This window comes from Asparagus officinalis, chromosome 1 (genome assembly GCF_001876935.1).
Source record: "Asparagus officinalis chromosome 1, Aspof.V1, whole genome shotgun sequence".
Classification (NCBI taxonomy): Eukaryota; Viridiplantae; Streptophyta; class Magnoliopsida; order Asparagales; family Asparagaceae; genus Asparagus; species Asparagus officinalis.
The window spans coordinates 81059173-81079440 of record NC_033794.1 but is presented as its reverse complement, the minus strand read 5'-3'; the positions used below and the strand labels follow the sequence as shown (position 1 = coordinate 81079440).

At 35.0% G+C, this 20268-nt stretch overlaps 1 protein-coding gene across 1 annotated transcript in view; it reads left to right on the top strand.

Annotated features, from left to right (window-relative positions):
* LOC109836485 (protein FAR1-RELATED SEQUENCE 5-like) overlaps positions 1–20268 on the top strand; it is a 36603-nt gene that overhangs the window by 5875 nt on the left and 10460 nt on the right. The window contains exon 2 of the mRNA XM_020404394.1: positions 3796–3987. Coding sequence (XP_020259983.1) covers positions 3796–3987 — 192 coding nt within the window. The remainder of the gene's footprint in view (positions 1–3795; positions 3988–20268) is intronic.

Here is a 20268-nt window from a genome sequence, read left to right as displayed (position 1 = left end):
TTTCCCATTGTGGATAGTAGTGAAACTCGTATTTGGACTCTGTCCTTTTGGAGATTTTTTCATCTACACATTTCTTTTATTATCTTAGTTACATGCTTTATGGTGTAGTTTTGGTTTATATCTATATACATGATGATCTAGAGGCGTAAATGTGGCTAAATGGTTGATTGCCAACCGAGTCACGTTCTAACTTTTTACGTTTTGGAACCGAGGTGTTTATCTATACATTTTTTTATTGTCTTAGTTACATGCTCTATGGTGTAGTTTTGACTTTATATTTATATACATGATGATCTAGAGGCATGAATGTGGCCGAATGGTTGCATTGCCGGCCGTGTCTTAGTTACATGCTCTATGGTGTAGTTTTGACTTTATATTTATATACATGATGATCTAGAGGCATGAATGTGGCCGAATGGTTGCATTGCCGGCCGAGTCACGTTCCAAGTTATTACATTTTTGGAACCGGGGCGTGACAAATTTGGTATCATAAACCCCCACCCCCTTTTCATTGAACCAAAAAACTCATGAAAAACTCCATGTCATGCCATCGCAAACACTACAGTAAAATGGGTCCAAGTGGTACTACAGTAAAATAGGTCCAAGTGGTACTAGCAAGCTATTTATTTGGGATATTTAAAATGAAAAATCTTTAACTGTAATTTCCTCCTTTCCACAATTTGAAGTTTTATTTTCGTTGGAGGACATGAAGGAGTAAACTTTAGTAGCTATTTTTCAGCTTCATGATTAAGTTGGTTCACAACCGTTAGTTAAAAATAATTAGTATGAAATTATAGTGATAAGCATACATGGCAAAGGGGTAGATCTATAAATTGAACTAAATGTCTTTAATAAATATGATATCAATAATGTCAATCCACAACCGGCTAGTGTGGCAATAGGGTTGATTCAAAAACTATTACAGAACCAATCACAGTTTGAAAAAAGAGCCTTTGTATGGTGAAAAAGTTGCTGGATAACAACAATGAGAACAAGAACAAATCTTTTATTTAAAATTTTGGGTCAGCCACATAAATCATATTCTTCCATTTAGTACTATTTAAGGCTATCTTCTAAGTTAAGTTAAACACTTAAACGTTATCACATCTTTCTTAATTACTTACCAACCAAGTTCTTTTAGGTCCTAATTCGTGCAAGTTATTGTTTTAAATATCCCCAATACAACAGATATATCAACCAACCAATGTTACATTAAACGTTGGGCGCTTCTAGGCGTAGGACTTGGCGCCCAACGCTTAGTCGTCTAGACGGGCGTCTAAGCGGTTTCTGGGCGTTTATTTATTTATTTTTTTTTTAATTATGATACTTGAAGATAAATATATATATACTCAATCAAAGATGCATAAATACTAAAATACCAACACTATTAACTAAATTGCTTGGTTTACCAATTACAATAGCTCTTTGTATGTTTATACTTCTCAACTCAAATTATAAGTTCATCTCAACTCAAATTACAATATGTAATAAATTCATATAAATTTTCAAAAAAATATAGCAATTTTAGTTCCACAATAAATCATGCATACTTAGATACTAAATAGCCAAAAATAATAATTAACAAGGCTAGAACCTAAGATGTTTTTTTTTTAAAATACTATACTTTATAGTGAATGTCAATGTTACAGAAAGCTTAGATGCCGGACTGGTGTCTAGGCGGATTTCTTTCTTCATTTAAGTGGTGGTCGATGAGATTTTGTTAAAGGTCGGAGGAAGTAGTGGAGGTGTTCGTATTTGGAGGTTAATGGAGTTTGGATGACGTGTAGGCAACAACACATAAAATCATAACCAAGACCTATACGATGTAATCCACGTAAGCAGACAATGTTCCCCTAAACGCTTGTAAAATCTAGGTGGGCAGCCTAAATACCGTTTAGACGCTAGGCGCTAGTTAGGCGGCCTAGTTACCGCCTAGGCCTAGGCGAACGCCTAAGCGGACTAGGTGGAGGTTTTTTAAAACAGTGCAACCAACATATTCTTTTATAAAGTTTGTCGCAAAACGATATGGTCTCAATATCCCTTACTGCTTTTTCCTCAAAAAGATCTGGTCCCTTCATTCAAAAACCCATCCCCCCAAAATCTCTACCCCTTACTCTTATCTCAGATCAGATCTCAGGGCATCCCCTCATCACCGGAGCTCATCGCCGCTCCCCGCCTAGCCCTTGAGTTTGTCCTTCACCACGAGTTCACCCTGAGATCTGCTCCCTGCACTCGAGTTCACCCTCGAGCTCATCCTAAGGTCGTTCCCCGCCTCACCGCCTGCCTCGCCCATGAGTTTAGCCTCAAGTTCATCGTCACCACTCTCCACCTCACCCTTGAGTTCGGCCTTCACCATGAGTTCACCCTAAGATCTTCTCCTTGCCCTCAAGTTCACCCTTCACCACTCCCTGCCCACTTCGCTCGCGAGTTCCCACTTCGTCACCGCCGCTCCCTGCCTCATCCTCGAGTTCGTCCTTCACCACAATTCACCCTTCACCACTCCCTGCCTTTGCTGCCACGCGCCCATGAGTTTCCCACTTTTCGCCGCACTTCCTCGCTTCGCCCTTATTCCACCCGTCCCTCTACGTCGTGTTCCTTGATTAGCCCACGTCTGAGTTTAGTCGCCTTGAGTTTAGCTTTGCCCATGTCGAGGTAGTCTTGCTGCCCTCCTTTGCCCTCTTCACTCGCCGTCTTCTTCAAGTTCCACTCGTCACCGCGCCTCTTTCGAGTTCATCCCTCGCTCGCCCTCGCTATCGCTCCCTCGAGTTCCCACTTCACCTCGAGCTCCCCTCAACCACATCTCCTCGCACTCTCCTCGACCCCTCGATGCTCGCCCACAAGCTCCACCATCTTAATTATCCCCTCCTCGATGCCTCTACGCCTTAGATCTACTCGACACGTTGACACCTCCACCGCCATCTCCTCCTTGAATTTCGGCGACCTTCAACTTAACCAAGTTATCCATATAATTTTTTGAGTTCTAGATTTTCATATAATTTTGCTATGTAAGTTTAGTTAGGGAATTTTTATCTTGTAATTCTTGTTGATTTTGGGACATGTTTAATGTTAAATTAGATATGAACTTTTTTGAGTTCTAGATATTCATATAATTTTGCTATGAATATGACCTTTTGAAGAAATGTATAATAGTGGGCATTATATTTGAGTTTAGATTTTGGGATATGTTTATTGTTAAATTGGATATGAACTTTAAATTTGATTTGAACTATCATAATTTTATTTCATTTGAGAGTCGAACTTATATCTTGAATTTGGTACAATTTGAGCTACTATTCATTAGGGTTGATTTAGTTTTTGTGCTTTGATAATGAAATTTTTTAGTGAAATTGAAAGATCAACTTGATGACAAAATTTTAAAGATTTTAAACTTGTTTTATGTGATAATTTGATAGCTTGTGTAAACACTCCAACAATTCTCTCACGTGGTACGACAATGGATGAAGATGAAGAAAACTTATAGCCCTTGACCTTGAAGGTGAGGACCATGATCTACTAATACGACAATGGATGAAGATGAAGAAAACTTATAGCCCTTGACCTTGAAGGTGAGGACCATGATCTACTATCTACGATAAGTTTTTTCTCTTAGAAAACTTATAGCCCTTGACCTTGAAGGTGAGGACCATGATCTACTATCTACGATAAGTTTTTTCTCTTAGATGATAATATCTTATTATTTATAGTGTACTACTAACTAATGACATATACCAAAATAGTTATTTTTAAGCATGAATTGGGTCTTTTTTCATAAATTTTGTTTCTCTATTTTTATAGGCATCCAAGCATGAGGAGAATGTTGATGAGCCTATTGGTGTTAAAAATGGCAAAGGTAATCTTGTTGTTGATCTATATATCGGAATGAAGTTCTCTACACATGAGGAAGGTTATAATTTCTACAATGCATATGCCAGACTTAAGGGATTTGGTTTTCGCAAGAGTCATACATTTTGGTCGAGAAAGAAAGATGTAATCATATGTAGAACATTTGTATGTGACAAAGAATGCTTTAAATTTTTAGAATATAAAAGAGAAGATGATATGAATGTAATTCAAAAGTCCGATACAAGATGTGGATGCAACGTAAGGATGGTTATTAGACTTGATAGAAGCACTGGAAAATAGGTGGTGTGAAATTTTATTATTAATCATAATGGTCATCCATTAATCACCCCAAATTGTGTAAAGAAGCATTAATCACATCGGACGCTTCATCGATCTCAATCGATAAAAATGTTGATATATACTCTTGACAACCAAGGTTTACTGTCTTCTACCATTTGTAAGGTTGTAGACGTTTCTCATAGAAATGAACAAGGATCTCTCACTCAACAAGAATGCAAAGATCATCTTAGAATTAAATAAAGAAACAATGTCGGCCATGAGTGCGTGAACATAGTTTGTCAATTTCAAAAGAAAAAGGTATCTGATCCTCAATTTTACTTTGTACTAGATTTAGAAAATGATAGGACGATGAGAAGTGTTTTTCAGATGGATGGTAGGGCGAGGACTTTTTACTTGCAATTTGGAGATGTTGTTTATTTTGATACTACATATAGAACAAACAATTTAAAATTATTGTTTGCACCATTTACGAACGTTAACCATCATTGATAATCTATTCTATTTGGGTGTGCACTATTGACCAATGAACTAGAGGAGGACTTTATATGGTTATTTAGCTGATGGCTAAAATGTATGTCGGGTATAACACCTATAACAATCATCACTGATCAAGATAAAGCTATGCATAGTGCAATTCAAAAAGTTTTTCCTCAAACTCTCCATCACTTTTATTCTTGGCACATTCATAGGAATGCCTTACAAAATCTTCAATCAATGCCTAATGATTATGGTGAGGAAGTTTCCATAAAGTATAACAAATAGTATTTGAGTTAAATAGAAGAAAATTTTAAAAAGCGTTGGGAAAAAAATGAGGGACAAATACGGTGTAGATAAAAGTAGAAGATTATTAAATTTATACAATCATCAAGATCATTGGGCTCCTGTGTATCTTAAAGATACTTTTACTATAAGAATGACATCTACTCAGCGGAGTGAGGGAATTAATATTTTTTTGATTATTTTGTGAATGCCAATGCTGAGTTATATTATTTTTTTAAGTAATATGATAAAGCTGAAAGTACCCTAATGACACTATGAAAGAACCATAGAGGGGAGTGAATAGGATTTATGCAAATCTAATCCAATTTATGCTAATTTAAAAAATAATTTAACAAATATCCTAGCAAGTATGATATATGACAAGATATATATGCAAGGATATACAAATAATACAAGGGTGAAACAAACAAAATAAGATAGTGGGAAATAAATAATGAGTAATTAACAAAGGCAATATAAATATGAACACAAAAATATGTGCGCCGATACAATCACAAACAAACGATATGATCACGGAGTTCGGTCCCCACGACCTACATCTCTGCTCCTCACCTCGAGGAGATCTCCACTATCACAACCAGATTTTCTACGCTCACCCGAATAACGTTTACACCTCACACTCGGTTTTCTAGTTCACCGAAAACTTTATAATCCACACTCTTGCAATCACACTCGCTACCACCTCAAGTGTTGGTCTCTAGCCCGTGCCTCCCTCAAGTGTTAGGAATTACAACCTACCTCTATGCATTACCATCTACCCCACTCCTCTTGGGACGACCCCATCTCTCACCATACACTCCTCTCAGTGTACAAGTATATTATAAAGTGTATCTCACAATGAAGCTCACAATATAATAAATTTGTTCTCTACAATAGATGAGAACTCAATGTAGGCTCACTCTCTAAGTCACACAATCCTACAACCCAATTATACAATATATGCAAATACAATAAGCTCAATAGGTTGTGTGTGAGCAAAGAGAAAAACCAAATCAACTAAACTCAATATAAACACTAGCTTAATAAAATGATAATCAAACAATATAAATTGTAAAGCTAGATTGAGTTTAGGAGAACTTCTCTATAGATGACAAGAGGGAGACAGAGAAGAGTTGAAGCTCAAACACAAATGGTGATCTCCTCTAGCTCTTGTAAAATTATCTTCACAAACAAACTCTTGTAAACAAAGCACTAAACACCCTTGAAAAATCTTTAAACCTCTTTTAAAACTTTTTTTAATTAATTCAGTATATTAGAGGGCAATGGGTATATATAGGATGAAGAAACAACCCCCCAAAACCCAAGAAAACCAAGCAAAAAGATAAAATAACGGAAATATGAAAATTTGGAACAACTAGCCGTTATGAGGTTGTCGGTCGACTGAAAATATACATCAGTCGACTGATGACTCTACAGAAGAAAAACAGACAGTTTCAGAGAGCTGGAATTTTACGTATCTAGTTTTGTAAAATCAATTAAAAATAGTAAATTAAATCCAAAAATCATGAAAGTTTTAGAAACGGTTCTAGACATGTATATAAACATGTTAGAGAAAGAATTTCTAAAATATCACTTCTCAGTTGAGATAAATAAATATTTGAATACAAATATTACAGTTTCTAAAAACTACTAAAATACCCGATCTTGTAAAATCAATTTGACATGGTAGATCAACTCCAAAAACCATGAAAGTTTCATGGAAGTTTCTAAACATGTATGTGAACCTGTTAGAGAAAGAATTTTATAAATATCATTTTCTATTTGAGAGAAATAATTTATTTTGTAAACCGGTCAAGAACCGAAAATCTAGAAACTGTAAACATGACATCAGTCAACACATCAGTCGACTGAAACAAAGCAGAGAGGAAAATGAGGATTCCATGCACATTCATCAGTCGACTAATCAGTCTACTAAAATCATCAGTCGACTGATCAGTCGACTGATAACACACTATCAGCCTGTTTAAAACTTAAAAACTAATTTTTGAAGTGCCTTTAAAAATATTAAATAAATTCCAAAAATTATGAAACTTTGGAAAATGTTTATAAACATGTAAATGAACATGTGACAAAAAGATTTTTTTAGAATTGCACTTCATATTTGTGAAAACTCTTTATTTTACAAAACTAGTCCAAAACATGAAAACTTAAAATACTTGTTTTTGTCATTTTGACTAAACCATGTTTTAAAAATTTACAAAATGATTTTATAGACTTTGATAAACTATGTATAAAGTGATGTTGAAGTCTATATACTAATAAAATAATATTTTATAAAAAAAAACCTATATTTTGATAAAATCATCAAATACGTGGGTGTGAATAATATGAGCTTAAAGTATTAACACACAAGTATAAACCTATACTACAAACACTAGAAACTATTATACCCAATCTTGTGATCTTCAACGAAGCTCTTCTTGATACACTTTACGGATGAAGCTTAAACTTGGATCTTCAACTTGAATTGTATTATTTCACTCCACTATTCTGCCAACCTCCATTGGATATAATCGTTAAGGCTCGATTCCATCCATCATCCAGCATATTGTTTGCCTAGAATAGATATAAAACACAAACACTAGACAAACAACATTAGATATAAATTATTTGTAAATCATCATCAAAACAAAAGGTACCCAACAATCTCCCCCTTTTTGATGATGAAAAACAATTTAGAAAAAGAAATATATGCATGAAAGGAAATGAATATACCAATTATAATTATCATGCATATAATAAAAAAGGATATACTCACAATATTTTTCTCCCTTTGACAACATCAAAAGGGGAAAACAAAAGAATAAGAGAGCGAAAGCCCCCCCTATAAATAAGCACGGTGAGTATAAAACAAATATAGGGAATGACTCCCCTTATCAAAATACCTTATGAAATATATGCATTAAAGACCAAGGTAAATATATGTGAGAAAGCATAGATGAAAACATGCTAAATACAACTCACATATAAAAAGACATTGAGAACACAAATAAATATGTCATTATGAAAATAGTGTCTCATTGCACAATAAAAAAATATAAATTGATTTATAAAATCAAAAGAATGAGGAACATGAGAATCATGAAAAAAGTTTTCAAATGAAAATAAATCAACCAAATAAAATCATAAATCATGATTTGAACCCAAAAAATTGATCAAAAGGGAAAATTTTCTTTGTAGGACTTGATCAAACCACATATAGAAAGCATTATAAAGCACAAATAGATGATCCATAAGCACAAACATATAAATATCACATATAAGTGATTTACAATGAATTCAAAAACAATTCAAAACCATTTTTTTAAAGTTCAAAATAAGATTACAAAACATACAATTGTCATGAACTATGGATTTAAAGTTCAAAAATAAATCATTTAAGTTTTTCAAACAATGTAAATGTATATATGTATATATATGTTTGAAAACAAATAAAATCCTAAAATCTAGAAAACACAACATAAATATCATTAATTTTATTTTGGCACCCAAGAACTTTTGGTGCCGGAAAACTTAGGGACATGACCCCTATCATTAAAGTTCAAAGCCCTAGGGTTATGAACCCTCTTGGGTACATGTGGTGCACGAATACGGTCAAAATAAAAATTATGTAAATGACCCTTCCGGTTGTAATAAGTATAATGAAAGGGTTAAAATGATTTGTGTTGACCAAACGGTTGTGCACAGGACTCATTTGCAAAAATAGGTTATTCTTTAAAATTATTTTGCAAACGAGAAACTCTTCTTAAATCAAAACAATATTTGGCCAAATGACCAAATCTACCACAAACTTCACATTTAAAAAACATGTGGTCTACTAGAAATATTTGGTAAACTAGAATTCCTTTTCAAATCAAAACAAAATTTTGCCAAATGGCCAAAACGATCATAATAATCACATTTAAACACACTAGCATGCTTATGATGATCATTTGATACATGTGCATGTGTGTGTAATGAAGAAACTTGATGGAATGCACACGAATTATTTGTCTTGATGGGCTTTTGTGTATTATAACAAAATTTAGCAATATGGCCTTTTCGGCCGCAAATGGAACACTTATAAATTTTGTTATACATGTGTGCATAGTAAGTGGGTTTCTTAGAAGAGTTTGTATTAGACTTTGCACACAAGTCCATAAGCTTGTTATGATTAATAATGCATGTTTTTAGTAAAGAACCAAGAGATGATATGCGATCCTTAACATGATTCAATTCATCATTCGGTGCATATGCATTGACACTAGAAGTAGAAAGAGCATGATCATTCTTAAATGAATCAAATTCATTTATAATATTTTCTACTTCTAATATGACATTATTCTTCTCATGAATTAAGCTAGCAACATTGGAACTCAAGGTAATACTATCCAATTTTAATTTTTTATTATTTTCTTTAAGGATCACATTATCTTTAGCAATAGTATCAAATTTAGATGCTAGCAATTCATGATCGGATTTTAAAGTTACATGCTTGTTTTTTAAGTCAATAAAATTTTTATGCAACTTAGTGTAGGCATGCATTAACCTATCATATGCACAAGCAAGTTCATTAACGGATATATCACTATCGGATACTGAATCGCTTACCATACTAGGGCTTTCACCTAGTGGCCGTGTGCATGATGATGATGCTCCAATAGAACTTAAAGAGGAAGCCACCAAAGCTCGTCGGATTGCCTCCAAGTTTCCTTGATGTGCTTTAATAAATTTTCATAAAGTATAAGCACTATCAAAATGAACAAACTTGTTAGAAATAGATAAGTCAAAAGCATTTAGTAAAAATTCTAACAAGATCTTGTTCATAGTAAACATTCTTTTATCATTTTTACTCCACTTGGATTTTTTCGAAGTGGGTACAATATAAGCATTTTCAATAACTTCCCATAAATTAAAATATTTAGATCTAACAAATATATTAAATCTAGAACACCATTGGTCATAGGGGAAGACATTAAATTTAGTAGCAATACTAGGATCATAGCCTAAATAAGATGTACTATGTATGTCCATAATATATAAAAATATGCAAGCAATATACAAATAAAATCAAAACTAGATTAGCATAATAAGATAACTTGGATCTTTAACTCAAGGTGGTTAGACCTTAAATCAAAGAGCACCAAGCTCTGATACCAATTGAAAGTATCCTAATGCCACTAGAAAAGAACCCTGGGGGGGTGTGAATAGGGTTTATGCTAATCTAATCTGATTTATGCCAATTTAAAAACTAATTTAATAAATATCCTAGCAAGTATGATATATGACAAGATATATATGCAAGGATATACAAATAATACAAGGGTGAAACAAACAAACTAAGATAGTGGGAAATAAACAATGAGTAATTAACAAAAGCAATATAAATATGAACACAAAAATACGTGCGCCAATGCAATCACAAACAAACGATATGATCACGCAGTTCGGTCCCCTAGACCTACGTCTCTGCTCCTCACCTCGAGAAGATCTCCACTATCACAACCAGGTTTTCTACGCTCACCCGAATAACGTTTACACCTCACACTCAGTTTTCTAGTTCACCGAAAACTTTACAATCCACACTCTTGCAATCACACTCACTACCACCTCAAGTGTTGGTCTCTAGCCCATGTCTCCCTTAAGTGTTAGGAATTACAACCTACCTCTAGGTATTACCGCCGACCCCTCTCATCTTGGGACAACCCCATCTCTCATCATACATTCCTATCGATGTATAAGTATATTACAAAGTGTATCTCACAATGAAGCTCATAATACAATAAATTTGTTCTCTACAATAGATGAGAACTCAATGTAGGCTCACTCTCTAAATCACACATTCGTACAATCTAATTATACAATGTATGCAAATACAATAAGCTTAATAGGTTGTGTGTGAGCAAAGAGAAAAATCAAATCAACTAAACTCAATATAAACACTAGCTTAATAAAATGATAATCAAACAATATAAATTGTAAAGCTAGATTGAGTTTAGGAGAACTTCTCTATAGATGACAAGAGGGAGAGAGAGAAGAGTTGAAGCTCAAACACAAATGGTGATCTCCTCTAGCTCTTGTGAAATTATCTTCACAAGCAAAGTCTTGTAAACAAAACACTAAACACCCTTGAAAACTCTTTAAACCTCTTTTAAAACTTTTCTTAATTAATTCAGAATATTAGAGGGCAATGAGTATATATAGGATGAAGAAACAACCCTAAAAAACCCAAGAAAACCAAGCAAAAAGACAAAATAACAGATATATGAAAATTTGGAAAAACTAGCCATTATGAGGTTGTCGGTCGACTGAAAATATAAATCAGTCGACTGATGACTTGACAGAAAAAAAACAGACAGTTTCAGAGAGTTGGAATTTTACGTATCTGGTTTTGTAAAATCAATTACAAATAGTAAATCAAATCCAAAAATCATGAAATTTTTAGGGACGGTTCTAGACATTTATATAAACATGTTAGAGAAAGAATTTCTAAAATATAACTTTTCCGTTGAGAGAAATAAGTGTTTGAACACAAATATTATAGTTTCTAAAAACTACTAAAATACCCAATCTTGTAAAATCAATTTGGCATAGTAGATCAACTCCAAAAATTGTGAACGTTTTATGGAAGTTTCTAAACATGTATGTGAACATGTTAGAGAAAGAATTTTTTAAATATCACTTTCCATTTGAGAGAAATAATTTATTTTATAAACCGGTCAAGAACCGAAAATCTGGAAACTGTAAACATGACATCAGTCGACACATCAGTCGACTGAAACAAAGCAGAGAGGAAAATGAGGATTCCAGGCACATTCATCAGTTGACTGACTAGTCTACTAAAATCATCAGTCAACTGATAACACACTATCGACCTGTTTAAAACTGAAAAACTAATTTTTGAAGTGCCTTTAAAAATAGCAAATAAATTCCAAAAATTATGAAACTTTGGGAAATGTTTATAAACATGTCACAAAAAGATTTTTTTGGAATTGCACTTCATATTTGTGAAAACTCTTTATTTTACAAAACTAGTCCAAAACATGAAAACTTGAAACACTTGTTTTTGTCATTTTGACTAAACCATGTTTTAAAAAATTACCAAATGATTTTATAGACTTTGATAAACCATGTATAAAGTGATGTTGAAGTCTATAAACTAATAAAACAATATTTTATCAAAAAACCTATATTTTGATAAAATCATCAAATACGTGTGTGTGAATAATATGTGCTTAAAGTATTAACACACAAGTATAAACCTATACTACAAACACTAGAAACTATTATACTCAAGCTTGTGATCTTCAATGAAGCTCTTCTTGATACACTTTACGGTTGAAGCTTGAACTTGGATCTTCAACTTGAATTGTATTGCTTCACTCCACTATTCCGCCAACCTCCATTTGATATTATCGTTGAGGCTCGATTTCATCCATCCTCCAGCATATTGTTTACCTAGAATAGATACAAAACACAAACACTAGACAAATAATATTAGATATAAATTATTTGTAAATCATCATTAAAACAAAAGGGACCCAACAATCTCCCCCTTTTTGATGATGACAAACAATTTACAAAAAGAGATATATGTATGAAAGAAAATGAATATACCAATTATAATTATCATGCATATAATCAAAAAGGATATACTCACAATATTTCTCCCCCTTTGACAACATCAAAAAGGGGAAAACAAAAGAATAAGAGAGCGAAAGCTCCCCCTATTAATAAGTACGGTGAGTATAAAACAAATATAGGGAATGACTCCCCCGATCAAAATACCTTATGAAATATATGCATTAAAGACCAAAGCAAATATATGTGAGCAAGCATAGATGAAAACATGCTAAATACAACTCACATACATAAAGACATTGAGAACACAAATTAATATGTCATTATGAAAATAGTGTCTCATTGCACAATAAAAAATATAAATAGATTTATAAAATCAAAAGAATGATGAACATGAGAATCATGAAATTTTTTTTCAAATGAAAACAAATCAAACAAATGAAATCATAAATCATGATTTGAACCCAAAAAATTGATCAATAGGGAAAATTTTCTTTGTAGGACTTGATCAAACCACATATAGAAAGCATTATAAAGCACAAATAGATGATAGGGAAAATTTTCTTTGTAGGACTTGATCAAACCACATATAGAAAGCATTATAAAGCACAAATAGATGATCCATAAGCACAAACATATAAATATAAAGCACAAATAGATGATCCATAAGCACAAACATATAAATATCATCATATAAGTGATTTACAATGAATTCAAAAACAATTCAAAACCATTTTTTTTAAAGTTCAAAATAAGATTACAAAACATACAATTGTCATGAACTATGGATTTAAAGTTCAAAAATAAATCATTTAAGTTTTTCAAACAATGTAAATATATATATGTATATGTGACGCCCCTGGGTTCACACAAGGCTACAGTCCGAGGTAAAACCAGAGATGTCAAACCTGCCATGCACCACACCGTGCAATAACATGTTTCACCATCACAATTACTATCTCTCTAGTGGAATCAACAACAGGTGTAGTACAAAGCAAGTAAAAGATTATACAAGAATTAACTGATGAAGTAATAGAGATCAAATTAATATTTTGACATTCTAAAATACTGGAATACAAGTAAATGTCTGAAATATATGAACTGGAGTTCTCAATAAGTCTCAAATACATAATGTCTGACAAGAGGAAATATGGCACACAGCCTTTACAACTTCTAGAATAAGATTCTCACATGTCTATACAAAAATCTACAGTGGAGATCAAAAGGAAATATAACTAAATAGACGGCTGAAGCTAAAGTACATCGCCATCAACCTGCGATTCTCCAGGCTCCTGGCTCGTTAACTGAAAGGGGGAGGGACAACGAGCGTCAAAGCGCTAGCGAGCAACATCACAACCAACCCCAAGGGATAGGGCTCGTTGTACATGAAAAATACAATTAATACATAATAATATAAATCATTTACACAAACATTAATGGGTTTTAGTACTTAGGGAAATACAACACGAGCATAGGTACATCGAGCGAAATAATCCAAACAAGGAAACACTCATGTATATACCTTGTATCTCAAATTGTAGATCCCTAAATATTAAACCCGAGGTTGGTCACAAGAAACAAATAAAGAAAAGAATACATACCCATCCATACCGATGAAAAGTAAACATGACAAAGCTACAATAGATGTCATGTACAACCTAAGTAGCTATCATGCCCCGGCCTAATACAATATGTCGTGAACCCAACTGGGATAAGTTAATTGCTCAAAGTTTATCAAAAGTCTAAAACATGACTGTAATGGATTATAGTCCAACACGAGGACTTTAATGGATTATAGTCCAACACGAGGACTGCGTATAAGAAAAGTATGCATGTGTTATTCCCGTACATACCCTACTGTACGGACTTAAACTCGTGTTCGAAGTGTCATCTCACACGTACAGGTGAAATCATAATCACTATATGCATATATACTTATTTATACCCAACAGGTGATTTAAACAGAAGCACGAATGAAACAGAAAGAAAGTACTGCGATGAGTCGACTCGTGCTCAAATATGAGTCGACTCAACAGAACACATTTGATAACAGAAAAGGACTTTGTGAGTCGACTCATGACAGTCATGGGTCGACTCAACCTGATGAGTCGACTCGTGATGAGTCGTGAGTCGACTTACGGGCTGAAATCTGCATATATCACAAGTTAAATTCGCCAAATCGATCCATCCTTCCATTACACTGATCTACATCTTTATAGCTATCAATTCTAGACTATGATACAGTGAGAAAAACATATTTATCATGAGAAACGATTCTCTTGTAGGTTAAAACTCATATTTAACTCCTATACATGAAAGAAAGCATTAAATCAAAATAAAACTCATATTTTTATTCTTTAAATAAAACTCCAGATCTGGGTTTTTATCAAAAACTCGTTGGTGAGGTTTTCAAATCTGAAACACATGATTTCTAGCATTCACCCTAATAAGAGCATTAATTTATACTTGAAAATAAGTCTTAGGCTCAATAAAACTCATGAAAAATGTTTTTAAACTTTTAAAAATATGGGAGAGGATTGGGCGAGATGTTACTCGCCTGAGGGGGTATTGTAGAACTCCTGAACACGCGTGAGCATGCTCCTCCTTCGATAGAATCGCTCCAAATCCCGCTGAAACCCTTCGAAACTCCTCAAAAATCACCAAGAACGGATCTAGGGTTTGGGAGAGAAGAGTGGGGGCTGCTAGGGTTTGTAAAATAGAAGAAAAGAGGTGATTTTCATGATATAACATGTATATATATAGCAGCAAACCCGAAACCCGAAACTGGAAATTCAGTCTGACTAGGAACATTCTATTCGGTATTTTGGCTATAACTTTCTCATACAATCTCTGAATAAGGTGATCTAAGATTTGTTGGAAATCTCTTGAAGAGACCTACAACTTTGATATTATACACTTTTCCAGATTCTTAATGAATCAGTGTGAAAAATATAGAAACTCTCAACTGGTCAAAATTCCCAGATTTTCACTCTTGGCCTTTGTGCATGATTTGTTTATTTACACTCATATATTCACAAATATATATTAAATTGATCTCAAATTAATTCCTATCATACTCAAATATCAAAATACATTATTTTCACCATATAACATATTTATAATTATTTATCATACTATATTCAAATTTTTGGGGTTTTACATTTTCTTCCCCCCTTAAAAGAATTTCATCCTCGAAATTCAGAAATTATACTCAAGCAATTAATAATACTAGAGAAGCACGTAGAGGGTCTAATTCGACCCGCAACCATAAACATAAACATCTCGAAATATTTACTCTTGATAAGCATATAGGGATATTTATATTTAACTGTCTAGCATAACTATATTCCCACTCAACCCTTAATCGAATGGAACTAGTACGTCGGGCAAAAAATCCAAATAAGGAACCTCCCATATATATACCATGTGTTCCAAAAGATTAAGAATTAAGCAAAAATATCCTCATTCTAGCGTTAAATCTAAATATAACCACACAAATAATCGCACACATAAATCAATCCACTTCCTCAACAGGTGTAGGAAGTCACGTGGCATAACATCTTCGCGCTCCCAAAAATCATCTTCGATGTCTACACTTAACCATCAAAAATGTAAATATCCCCACTTAACTCCTAATTAAATGGAACCAGTACATAGAGCGAAAAATCCAAACAAGGAACCCCTCATATATATACCATATGTTCCAAGTACTTAGGAGATAAGTGTTAATACCCTCATTTTAGTGTTAAGTATAAACAACACCATACAGGTAACCATAAGCCAGAAACAAGTTATACAAAATTTTAATTTACTTGATCAAACAATTGTGGGTAGTCGCTATGTATATCCTCCTCGCGCTCCCGAGAAACCTCCTCAACTCCTTTCCGGCTCCACTGAATTTTCACCAAGGGAAAAAAAATATATTGTTTCTAAATTTCTTGTCTTCTCTAGCAAGTATACAAACTGAGATTTCAATCGTAATCAAATCATCCTAAAGCTAAATCTCTGATGTGTTCAACACTCACTGCTGCTCTTCATCATGTAATTGCTTCTTGAATATTAAAATATAAAATACTTTATGTACACTAGACATCAATGCTGGAAAGTCTAGTCTATATGAAACAGCCCCAATAAGCTCCAAAATCCGAAACGGTCCAATATATCTCAACTCAAGCTTTCTACGCCTTCCGAATCGCTGAACGTCTTTCATAAACGATACTTTCAGCATAACTAACTCTTCAAATCTAAAACTCTAAATGTCCTCATCTCTTATCTGCATAGCTCTTTTGCTGACTTTAAGCGGCTAGAATATGTTCTCTGCTCAATGTTACTTTCTCAGTAATCTGTCTCATAAGCTCTGGCCCAAGATTAAACTATCATCCGGCTCTATCCAACATACAGGCGATCTGCAATGCCTCCCGTACGATGCTTCATACGGGTCCACACCAATTATCGCTTGATAACTGTTGTTATAAGTGAACTCTATCAGTAGAATATGATTCCTTCCATCTACCTTGAAAGTCAATGACATAAGCCCGCAACATGTCCTCCAACATCTGATTTACTCTTTCCGTCTGACCATTCGTCTCGATCCGATACAATCGTGTCTGAAACTTCATGAAGTCAACTATCTCCCCAACAAATATCCTCACATATGCCTCGGCGGTATAAGTAGTCCTCACTGGAATAAAATGTGCTGACTTTATTAGTCTATCCATTAGCGGTATAAGTAGTCCTCACTGGAATAAAATGTGCTGACTTTATTAGTCTATCCATTATCACCCAAACAAAATTTTTTTTCTTCGACTTCGGCAACCCTACAATAAAGTTCATAAAAATGCCCGACCACTTTTGTTCCGAAATGGGTAAAGACCGAAGTGTTCCTACCGGTCTCTGATGTTCCACCTTCACTTGCTGATAGGTACGACACTTAGTTATATACTCTGAAATCTTCCTACGCCTATCACTCCACCAAAAGTGTCTCTTTAAGTCCTTGTACATCTTAGTTGTTCCTGGATGTACTAAATCGCGAATTCATAGTCCTTAATAAACTCAATCCACTACCGTTGTCTCTGGTTGAGTTCCTTCTGGGAGAAGAGATACTTCAAACTCTGGTGGTCGATGAACAACTCAAATTGCACTCCATACAAGTAATGTCTCGTGACTTCAGTGCAAATATCACTGCTGCTAACACCAAATCACGAGTGGGGTAGTTCTGCTCGTGCACCCTAAATTATCATGAGATATATGCTTCTATCCTTTGAGTCTGCATCAAGATGCCTCCTAAACCTGCCAATGATGCACCTTTGTAAACAACGTATGTCCTTTCACTGCTCGAAATAGTCAAAACCGGCGCTGTAGTCAACTTAGTCTTTAAAGTATCAAAGGCCTTCTGGCACTCCGTGTTCCAAATAAATTGTACACCCTTCTTCGTAAGGCATATAAGTGGCGCCAAAATCTTCAAGAAGTCTAGGATGAACTTCCTGTAATAACCGACTAACCCAAGAAGCTTCGAATCTATGTCATCATCTTCGGCGGTTCCAAATTAAGAACTGCTGTAATCTTAGCCGGATCCACTGCTATGTCCTATCTGCTGATGACGTGGCCGAAAAATCTGACTCCTGAAAGCCAAAACTCGCATTTGCTGAATTTAGCATAAAACTGATGCTCCTGTAGAGTCCTCAAAGCTAACCGTAGATGCTGCTTGTGTTCTGCCTCCGATCTCGGATGAATGAGAATATCATTGATAAAGAAAATTACAAACTGGTCCAAGAAGGGATGAAAAAAACCCCGTTCATCAAATCCATGAATACCACGGGAGCATTAGTCAACCCAAATGACATGACCAGAAACTCGAAAGGTTCATATCGAATCAGGAAAAACGGCTTTGGGGAAAATCCATCTCCCGGACCCGTAACTATGATAACCAGAATGAAGATCAAACTTCGAGAAATACTACGCTCTCTGCAACTAGTCGAACAAGTCATCAATCCTGGGAAATGAGTACCTATTCCGGATAGTGACCTTGTTCGGCTCTCTATAATCAATGCACAATCTCATATTACCATCCTTCTTCACGAAGAGGACCGGTGCGCCCCACGGAGAAATAACTCCTATAAATAAAACCCTGAGCTAACAACTTGTCCAAATGGGTCTGAAACTCTCTCATCTCAGCTGGTGCCATACGATAGGGTGCGCGGGATATCGGGGCTGTGCCCGACTGTAACTCAATACAAAACTCGACCTCTCACACAGGAGGTAACTCAGGTATGTCCTGAAAGACATCCTGATACTCTGAGACAACTCTAGTCTCCAATAAATCAATACTCAGATCCCGTCGCATTGCCTCCTCGATGTACGCCAGAAACAACTCCGCAAAACGGTAGCCCTGAGAGGTTGCTACAATAATCTCGGACCCATCGGACGCTCGCAAATTGACTGTCTTCACAAAGTAGTCAATACTAGCCTGGTAGGAGGATAACCAAACCTTACCAAGGATAACATCGAACCCGGACATATACAACGCTATCAAATCGACAACAAACTCTGACTCATCTAATCTGATGACATATCTCCTATAGATAGAGTGGACACCTCCCCTAGAGGAGTAGATACTGATAACGGAATATCTAAAGAATGTGCTACAAGCTGAAGCCTACCCACGGAGGTATGAAAGATAACCGAATTTTCTAAATTAAATTAGATCCGAGCTGAAAAAGAAATCACGAAGAAAACTCCACCCGTGCCCTAATCACGCGGTATTGCTGAATAAACTCTGCTGGCGATGCAACATATATGGGACCATTTGTCCTTCAAGAATCTCCTGGATAATGCAAATATGGCCTGCTGACCCTTAATCCTCGGATTAACACGTAATGCCTCTATTTCCCCACTACTGGCTGTAATTACGACTCTGAGACTATCGTTCGTGACCTCTATCTTGCTGGCTCCCTGCTGGTGTACTGCGACAATTCTTTTGCTCTTTGTTCGATCTTGTTGTGATTGTAACATATACTCCAAATTTTGCGCTACTTCGGTGCTTTCGAATCATATTGTGCTCCTTTCTTATATTGTCATTGTTGCTAGGTTAAAATCATTCTCCCACTACTAGAATTCTCCCAAATTGGTGATAATCGCTACCCTGTCAAAAATCTGGATGTTGTTGCAATTCTCTAGCGATGTCCTCAATGCTGAGATCATCTAACTTCTGCTTGGTATTAAGTCGACGTTTCAAGAAATTTTTACATACATCTAACTACGCCTTGAAACTCTGTTGTTCTCATTGTCTGATATCTTTCTTATTCTTTCAGAACTAAACCTCCTGCTCTGCGGCTCTATCAACAGCTGATTGTGATGGTGGTGCCTTCATAAGTATTGCTTCTTTACTTTCACGACGGGTACAACCGGTGATGGAACTCCTGAAAGTAGTACTGCTGACGGTGACGGACACACTTCTAGATTCTCGAGTGTTGTAAGATCTTGTTGCTAACAGTGCCATAAAGTCAATCAAATACTATGAAACCTGCTGCGGCTCGGCTCTGCATGTCCAGCTCTCCAGGTACGAGTTTTACCTCGACCACATCCTCGTTTTGATATTTATAATATCAAAAGGAGACCTTAATTATCACAGTAAGTGAGATAATAAAATATATATATATATATATATAGCTCTCCAGGTACGGGTTTTACCTCGACCACATCCTCGTTTTGATATTTATAATATCAAAAGGAGACCTTAATTATCACAGTAAGTGAGATAATAATATATATATATATATATATATA